Source organism: Chlorocebus sabaeus, chromosome 11, assembly GCF_047675955.1.
Source record: "Chlorocebus sabaeus isolate Y175 chromosome 11, mChlSab1.0.hap1, whole genome shotgun sequence".
Classification (NCBI taxonomy): Eukaryota; Metazoa; Chordata; class Mammalia; order Primates; family Cercopithecidae; genus Chlorocebus; species Chlorocebus sabaeus.
In genome coordinates, this window is record NC_132914.1 from 88,437,142 (window position 1) to 88,446,817 (window position 9,676).

A 9,676-nucleotide genomic window follows, 5' to 3' on the forward strand; every position below is an offset into this window, starting at 1 on the left:
AGAAAATTCATTTTCAATTCATCTTCATTATAGTTTTATCGAAAAAAAGTAGATTTTAAGTTTATGCCAACAGATAAATTGAGGCTGCTATCACACTCTAAGGAATTTACCTTAATGTACAAAACTCATGAAAATAAAAAATACACATTGTACCTAATGTAATATCCATCACACACATCTGCCAGTCAACTCAGTCTCAATGATGATCCTTTGATGAAAGGCCACTGTACCATAAGATAGAGTTCACTAAAAGTGGTGTGTTAAAACATTTTACGCTAAGCTTAGAGATACAATTCCTTTATATTAGACACATATTTGACTACAATATGCACTGGTATGGGATGAATAGACCTTTGTCTGCATAACATTTGGCTCCAAACATAGGCTTTATTGTTAGCTAGGTAAAACAGAAGTTATTTTTATAAATTATATGCATAGTATTTATCATTGTATAGAATTGTATATACTCATAGAAAACTGAAAGCTGTTATTACTGGATTATAAACTCAAAACCTATGATCCAGACATATTGGCTTCAAGCCAAAATGATTTTTTAAATATCATTTTCAGAAAATTTTATGTTCATTCAACATCTTTAATCCTGTGAGTTATCCACCATTTCTCGACAACCAAGGAGTGAGTGCTGAGATCACATAGTAGCTTCTTATCTAATAGAATACCATTGTATATGAATCAGTAAAAACACCAGGAATGGGAATAATGACAAATATCTGAGTAAGTTGTGAAATCTCACTACCTATTATAGGTATTTTTAAGAACTCTTTGTAAGCGGATGCTAGAAGTAGACAAATTATTTAGTGGAAAATCCTATGTTCACATCAGTAAAATATTGCAGACTAGAGATATCTTTTGATTTCTAATCTACTGTTTTATGTATTTTATATACAAAATATATAAATTTCACAATAAATCAAACACAATGATGCCGTTTGCTATGTTTTATTTTGCTAGTAGCTTATTAAACATAACATGCAAATAACCAAAGAGAAACATACATGACTTAGAGTGAAAAATAATTCTAGAAAAGTTTCACTAGGTAAGTATGCAAATTCTTAATACTAAAAATACTTCTTTAAGTGCATGAGGCTTCATGTATTTAGCAAAATTCTTAGCCTCAAAATCTACCACCTATTTTTTAACCAGACAAATTTGAATGTATCAAGATAATTTGGTTCAAGACAGTAAACATCTATATGTATTTAATCCAGGCTTTGGGGCACATTAAGATTTAAGGATTATAAAACTTGGCTGATTTCCATGCCACCAGTAAAAGGCTTTGCACATCATTTGACAGTAGAAATAAAAAAACACTGATTTTACAAATAAAGCATTGAGTTTTATGTCTATTCGTGTATATGTGTGTGTTCTTGTGATGAAATAGGCCTGCATTTCATCTTTTCTTTAAAAAAAAATAAATGTTTACAAAATATTTCCCTCAGATTTTAAAATTCATGGAAGTAATAAACAGTAATAAAATATGGATACTATGAAAACTGACACACAGAAAAACATAACCATAAAATATTGTTCCAGGATTCAGATATTAATTAAGAGTGATTTCATTTGCAACACGTAGACATTCATACATATCTGGTGGAAGGCTGGTTTCTGAGATGCGATTACCATCCAAACGCAAATGCTTGATCTTGGAGTAGGATAATGGCCCCAGGATCTTGCAGAAGCTCTTTACGTCAAACCCTAAAAATTAAAGAATAGAAAACATTACTCATTTTTCGGTACACTGGCTCAAAACAATAAAAAATTTATGTTTAAAATAGTATAAAATAGGACCTCTTCCCATTTAGAAAAATCATAATATAGTATATATTTGAATTTGAAACCATTAAAGGCATATTTTAGGCTACCAAAACGGCACAGCAACATTTAGTAAAGAGTAATCATGGTAGATCAAGATATTCAGTGTAATATTTTAAAGAACAGAACTTATTTATTATTAGAAGTTGTTTTTAAAAAGGCATTCAGTAAGTGTGTCATATTATCTAACAACTTTTTTTAAATAGTCTAACCTGAAGAAATATAAATGGATCCTGTTGCTGTATGAACAGTCTCAATGTAAGTACTCTTTGGTTTTGCATCTAAAAATAAGAGGGGTTAACTAGATGATCTATAAAGAATTTTCTAGCAACCACACACCATGACCATGATAAACTTCCAAGGCAAAAACCAAATCATTCCAGCAATCACACACCGTAACAATGACCAAAATTCTAAGGCAAAAACCTAATCATGGCATGTCTACCATCTGAACCCATGTTTTTTGTCTGTTTGTTTATATTTGTCCATGGTCAAAAAGCTGCCACAAGTGAAACACTGATTTACTTTGTAATAGAAGCCAAGAGTGTTACTGAATTGGCTGACCTGTGTATACACAGAAACTATGTTTGCCTATGTCTCTTTCAGATTAACATTTTCAAGTCCTTCATCTTGTTTTCATTTTCAAACTTTAGTTAACAAAGACTTCAGTGGAACCCCAAACACACATGCTTTTTAAAATAACTCATCAGTCAATTCCAGGGATTTTTCTATGGTACCAACATGTGAGAAAGTGAGGAAAAATGGAAAGAATATGGGAATAATCCCATCTTGGAATTCTACCTCTGCCACTTACCCACGTGGGCAACACTGGAACACTTATCTGATCTTCTTGTTAGAAATACATCTATCTTACCGTGTTGCATGAAGATTAAATTAAGGTGTGTAGAGCACTTCACACAATACTAGTACATAGTATGTCCTAAATAATGACTAATATCCTTTTAATTTTGCTGTCTTTCCAAATTACTCTACATTAGGAAGATCTCTGATTAGGCTAATGCTTAGAGTCGCAAATTTGAAATAGAAAATAGTTTGTTTTGGCTATATGTTCCCCAATATTAGAAAAAAAATTAAGGGGAACTTTCTGTATTAAGTGAATGTGAAATGTTGATAGAGATGATTATTATCTGGCAAAATAACCTAAACTGAGGTGATGCATGAAAAGACAATGAGAATACCTAACCAAATGTAGGAAGATAAGGAAGAAAGAAAGGAAACTATTATGTTACCTTTTCAAATGACCACTATGTACTAGGCACTGTGGTTTCTATCTCAGCTTGGCACTGACAGGCCATTGGCCTTTCTCCCATAGATCTCTCTTCCCATCTTCCACACCAGCTCTTCCATCCTTTACTAATACAATGTATACCTTCAAATGTGCCTGCATCTGTATCCTTCTTTGTTTCAGAGAAAGAAGTAGCCCTGCTCTTGTGAATAATTTCTACCCACCAAATCTAATGTATTCCATCATCCCTCAAACATCATAAATCCCTTTAGCATTTTGGTCTGTCAGAGAGTATCCTTCCTCCTAACCGCACATGTTTAAAATGAGGAATCATATATTGCCACATAGTGAATTTTCCACTGGAAACAACAAGAGTGATTTAGCTGTGTTAGCCTGACTGTGTATTGTGTGACAGTCAAACAGGACCAACCCTTACCTTGGCTGCTTTTCAGAAAAAACAAAGAGCCTGTGGAGCTTCAGGGTTGGCGAGCATGGTCTTCTTTATGAGAATATTTAACCCTACTAGGGGTTATATGAAACTGCAGGATTAACAAATGTCATATGCATAAAGCATATTGTAATATTTTCTGACAGCAATACCTTTATTCAGTATGGCCAGAAAACCAATTTTCATCATGTAGAGATGTTCAAATTCAATAGGCTCATTTGCAGACTTTATTACTTTATATGTAAATCAGTGTTTCCTGCTGGATTTTTCATTTAGAAAGTCTTATCTGTGAATCATGGTCTTTCTCTTCTGCCAATCTCTGCCAAAGATTAATGGCAGAGTTATCCTGGTGGGAAATGGTGGATTTCAATTTCCCATTGGAATCTATACTGCTTAAGTTGAGGAATGTCCCTGAAGACCAGATAAATGCATAAACAATCCAAACGCATCAGATCAAACTTCATCCAGAAGATAAATGAAAAATAAAGAGAGGGGAAAGAGAAAGTTTGGAAATATCAAATGAGTTGCAGGATTGTACCTAAGAAAAAAAAAAGCTCTATAATACAATTTTTTTTTTCTTAAAAAAAAAAAAAAAAAAAAAAAGATGTTAGAATCTCCCATCATATTTCTTTTTCTCTTTAATATTCTTCACAGTCTCCCAGAGCACTGTGATGGCCACACACCACAACAGAGATAACAGAGGCAGATGATGATCATGACAGCAGAGTATTTACTACATGTTGAGTCTCAAGTACTTGATGTCAGGGAAGAAGACCATGAGACAATATGGGACCAGGCACAATGACTCACACCTGTAATCCCAGTACTTTGGGAGTCCAAGGCGGATGGATCAATTAAGGTCGGGAGGTCGAGAAAGCCTGGTTAACATGGTGAAACCCCCATCTCTACTAAAAACACAAAAATTAGCCTGGTGGTGGTGATGGCCTGAGGCGGGAGAATCGCCTGAGCCTGGGAGGTGGAGGTTGCGATGAGCCGAGATTGCACCACCGCATTCCAGGCTGGGCGACAGAGTAAGACCCTGTCACAAAAAGAAGGAAGGAAAGAAAGAAGGAAGGAAGGAAGGAAGGAAGGAAGGAAGGAAGGAAGGAAGGAAGGAAGGAAGGAAGGAAGGAAGGAAGGAAGGAAGGAAGGAAGGAAGGAAAGAAGGGAGGGAGGGAGGGAGGGAGGGAGGGAGGGAGGGAGGGAGGAAGGAAGGAAGGAAGGGACTATATGGGCTTCTTTTTTTCTTTCTTTTTTTTTTTGAGACGGAGTCTTGCTCTGTCTATATGGGCTTCTTTGTGGCTATGGAGTTTACCAACTGTGCCACTTTTGAACTCATTTCTTCCTCCCTCATTTAGATCTTGTCAAAAAATAAATGTAGGACACAAATCTAAGCCATAAAGGAGAAAAATAATAAGAGATAGATATGAGGAGGTAACACAGTAGGATAAATTGGTCTGGACTTTTTAATTTGAAGACTTATATATTGAATTCTGTGACCTCAATTTTTCCTTATCTGGATACACCAAAGAAAGGCTGGATATTGGATATATGATTGAGCTAGAATGATTCTTTGTTTGAAGTAGAGGGACATTTTGTTGCCTTTTTTTTTTTCTTTCCCCAAGACAGTCTCGCTCTGTCGCCCAGGTTGGAGTGCAGTAGCAGGATCTCTGCTCACTGCAACCTCCATCTCCCGGGTTCAAGCAATTCTCCTGGCTCAGCCTCCCGAGTAGCTGGGATTACAGGAGTGCGCCACCAGACCTGGCTAATTTTTGTATTTTTAGTAGAGATGGGGTTTCATCATGTTGGCCAGGCTGGTCTCAACTCCTGACCTGGTGATCGGCCCACTTCGGCCTCCCAAAATGCTGGGATTATAGGCGTGAGCCCCCGCACCCTGCCGACATTTTATTTTTTTAATGGACCCAGATGCAATATTTGTGTTGCGCAGCTCAGGTATTTAAACACTTGAGGAAATATCAAACACAGGAACAGCTTTGTACTTACTCTCAAGTTGATTGACCTCCAGGTAATAGTTTTCAAGGTTTTCATTGACAGTTGGTATATTTTTAAGCTTGTTATAGGACAGATCCAGCTCAACCAGGGATGACACATTGAAAGAATTTCCAGGTATTCCACTATCAGCCAGTTCGTTGTGGGACAAACGCAGATACTGCAATGCATTAAAACGCTTGAAATACTCATCAGGGATGTTGCTGATCTTATTGTTGTCTAAGTAGAGAGTTAGAAGAGAGACAGGGAGACCAGAAGGCAGTTTGGCTATCTGATTGAAGCTCAAGTCAAGGTATTCAAGTGATTTAAGACCTTTTAAAGCAGCTGAAACAGCATCCTCTTTCAGCCGATTGTGTTGGAGATGGATGAAGGTCAGGTTTACCAGTCCTTCAAAAGAGCCCAGCTTTGTGATCTTGTTATGAGTAAGCTGCAGATCCTCCAGAGATTTGGGAAGTGGGCCCACAGACTCTGTCAGGTTGTTGTAGTTTATATGCAGCTTCTTCAGTTGTTTCAATTTAGAGAAAACTCTCCCTTTTATCTTGGAGTTTTCTAGAAGGTTGTGATCTAGAATGAGCCACTGCAGATCAGTTACATTCTCAAAGGCCTTTTCATCAATATGGTCAATCTGGTTATTCCTAAGGTAAAGATACTTGATTCCAGGAGGCACCATTGGTACACTTTTCAATTTCAGCTCATCACAGTACATGGCACTTGGGTAGCTTTCAGGGCAGTTACATTCTGGTGCACAGTTTGGTGATGATTGCCCATAAATTGATAGGGGAAAATCATAATCATAGTACTGGCCACTGGTACCACCAATCAATGCCAGGAAGAGAGTAAATGCACTTAGACTCATTTTTGGCAAATGGTTTGAATCCTAAATAAAGATGAAACATTTATTAATAACAAATACATACTTTCAAGAAAAGGATATTCAACTTAAAACATTAAATGCATTATAAAATGTGCATTTTGTTATTCTTATAGCTATTTTTAGTGCATCTAACGGCGTCTCTTCAATTTTTATTTAGGTATGAGGACAAAGGTGTATGTTTACAACTGTGTGGTGAGCAGGTTTCAGGTTAGATTGCGTACACGTGCGCCCCCTTCTGGGCGAGCCAGGCCTAATTGTTCCAGTCAATCTCTTTAGGCTCTTCCTTAATGAAATGCCTGCCTGTAAGAGGTTTCTGGGTGGTGTTCATTGACCACTGAATTAGACTACTGCTTCAGATCATCTCTCAGAAAACGAGAATGAGAAGACAGTTGTTAACTGTATACTCTACCCTACCATTCGACATCATTAAAATGACTCATGAAGAAGATCCTTATGGGAATATGGGCAACCTGAGGTTTTGCTTGTATGTGGGAGGGAAATGGAAGGCACATTCCTTTAAAAGTGTCCGGTTATTGTTGGTTCTGAGGAAGGAGAACAGAATTCTTAGTGCTGGTGTGCGTGCATACTAGTGCACGTTGTGCTTGACATTCCACACTTTTTAAAGCACACTGCAAAACTGTGTTCTGAAACTAATATTTCATAAATTAGCTATTTACTAAATTAAATATTAGTAATATTTAAGAATTACTAATGTTTATCAGGAAAATGTCACACATTCTAAGGGTTTCTCTATCTGGAAAGAGATTCAACAGGTAGAGAAAGATAGTATTTTCCAAGTTTTCAATTAGACTTATAGTCTGTCTCAATTACTCACAAGTTCTCTACTTTCTTCATGCCAAAATCAAAGATGCCATGGTTTGCATGTATCTGGCTTTTAGTGACCTCACAGAATGGAGGTGGGAGAGAGGTGGGACGTTTTTAAAGTTTGGATTTAATACTGGTATTAGAACTATCTAGTAAATTATTCCATTGAGAATATGAATTTAAAATAATGTGTAATAGTTATCTTCTCATAGGAACATGTTTCTAAGGTGAGGTTCAAAAAAGTCCCTTTCAGTGTCTTAAGGAGGTAAAGCAATTTAGATATGGGAAAATTAGAATGTAAGAGTTAGACTTTTATAGAGTGAAGAGTTGTGGCTGAGGCAAAGTTAGTAGCCCTGGGAGATAAATCATTAATGTGAAGAAAGATCTACATTCTAATAGATAACTGAGAATATTGTATCTTCCTATGAAAGTATGATTACAAGCTTTTGGATCAAGGTAGTTTGGGATAAGCAGGATCTCTGGGGTTAGAAACTGAAAACGTCTTTTATTTGTTTTAATTTGAAATTATAAGGCATTTTATTTCAGATCAGATAGAATGTTATAAAACAGTTGTTAGAAATACTTCAATTGCTGACATAATGTAACATGTAGCCAGATTCTCAGTAAATTACTCTCTAAGATTGTAATGGGGGCATTTAATATTGTTGACAGAACTTGCCATAATAATAATTGCATAGCACTAAAAAGAACATGATGACATATTCCCAGAGTTATTTATAAGTTACAGAATGCAAATACTGTAAAGATTTGTCTTGCTTTATTAATAAGCTATTTTAAATTTAGTATATACCAAAATATTTATGGTAACTATAAGGTGAGTATTAAATAGTAATGAAAAATGCTTCCACATTTTTTGGCAAAGTAAAAACAAGGATGCTGAACTGAAAGAGAGTTTGTGACCATATAATGACTCCACTATGAGACAAAAATCACACTGTACTTCCCTCAGTTTTCTCAAATACCTGTGGCTATAGAGAAAATGCTGTTTCCAAAAGCTAAATCATTTCCCAAAATTTCTTTAAAAACTTGTTCCTTAAGGTATATATCCAAGAAACAATTTTTTAAATTAACAAAACAGAAATAAATAATCCATAAACGTCTCTAAATCTTTTAGCTCATGTTTTATAACATAGAATGTTTATTGTAAATTATAACAAATTGCCACAATATACTTATTAAAAGATATTTTGAATGCTGATTAAAATGACTTTTCCTTGCTCCAGTATTAGAGTCCAATACTAACATATATAACTAATTAGCATATATAACAAACATTTTAATTTCTATATTTTTTCACTGTGTCTACTTTAACTATTTTCTCATTCTAACCTTGAAACTTTTTATAACTTCCCTTGCCAAGCAATACAGCATATACTGTATAAAATCTCAAATCTATAAATCATGGAAAACATATTAAACAAAATGTGAAACTAACTGCTCAAAACTGTGGATTTGCTGTTGAATAGCAATTGGCAAAATTGCTCTGGAATTTTTCCTGTTCCTGTTACAAAAAACACTGTCCCAAACAGTTACCATCCCCAGTGCGATAGTTAAAACAGCACTTACCTTACTGTCTTGACACTGCTTTCGTTAATTCTTAAAGCAGATGCACTATGGACAAGAATCCACCAATATATGCTGTAAACTCTGTCAGGACGGAACTGGCTGCCAGATTCTGAGTGATACAAGAGCTGAAGGGGGGTGGGGAGACCCAGCCCAGTCACGCCAGTCTCTGAATGGAGTTATGTCATTGTGGGGATCTTGTGGTGTGGCATGTGAACACTGCTCTCTAACGAAGTGCAGGTGAATGTGGAGAGGAAGGACAGCCCAGCTCATTCCCTATGGAATGGGAGAGAGATACGTGTTTAACTAGCTCAAATACCATAGCTTTTAACCAAGGATTGAGTCCTGCTTCAAATAAGGAAGCTCACTGTGAGAACATTTTTCTTACAAGCCTCTTTACATCTGTGGCTGTGGCAACAATTGAGTGCAATGTGCTCAGCCAACTATCATGTTTATCTAAAGATCTCATAAATCATAAGCAGGGCAAATAATTTCAGGAAAACACAAATGAACAGACTCAGAGGAATTGAATCCCTTTGCCTATCACTTTTGAAATCAATATAGATTTACTTGGACTAACTTAATTTTTTGGTCATGAGGGTAACTTACATTAGTTTTGAAAATGTGAAATATGCTCCATATACTCTTGGATACACATGATAAATATCAACATTTCGAGTTTACTTCTAATGCTAAGGAGACTCATTTTATGTTACTCAGGTCTGGAACCAATCAGCAAAGTCTTGCCTGTTTCTTATTTTGTGGATTTTGTTTAGGAATTCACCCAAAACCTTACTTGGGGATAGCATTCTATAGCTTAATGCCAAAAAACATAAAAGAACAGAGAAAAAAA

General features: G+C 35.8%; 1 protein-coding gene across 1 annotated transcript; it reads right to left on the reverse strand.

Annotated features, from left to right (window-relative positions):
- Positions 1 to 944: 944 nt before the first annotated feature.
- Positions 945 to 9,091, reverse strand: LUM (lumican). Its single transcript, XM_008004230.3, has 3 exons — positions 8,827 to 9,091; positions 5,535 to 6,417; positions 945 to 1,719 (listed from the first exon to the last, which is right to left on the reverse strand). Exons 2-3 carry the CDS (start codon positions 6,394 to 6,396, stop codon positions 1,565 to 1,567), a joined length of 1,017 nt encoding a protein of 338 aa, XP_008002421.1. The 5' UTR covers positions 6,397 to 6,417; positions 8,827 to 9,091; the 3' UTR covers positions 945 to 1,564.
- Between the last annotated feature and the right edge of the window lie 585 nt (positions 9,092 to 9,676).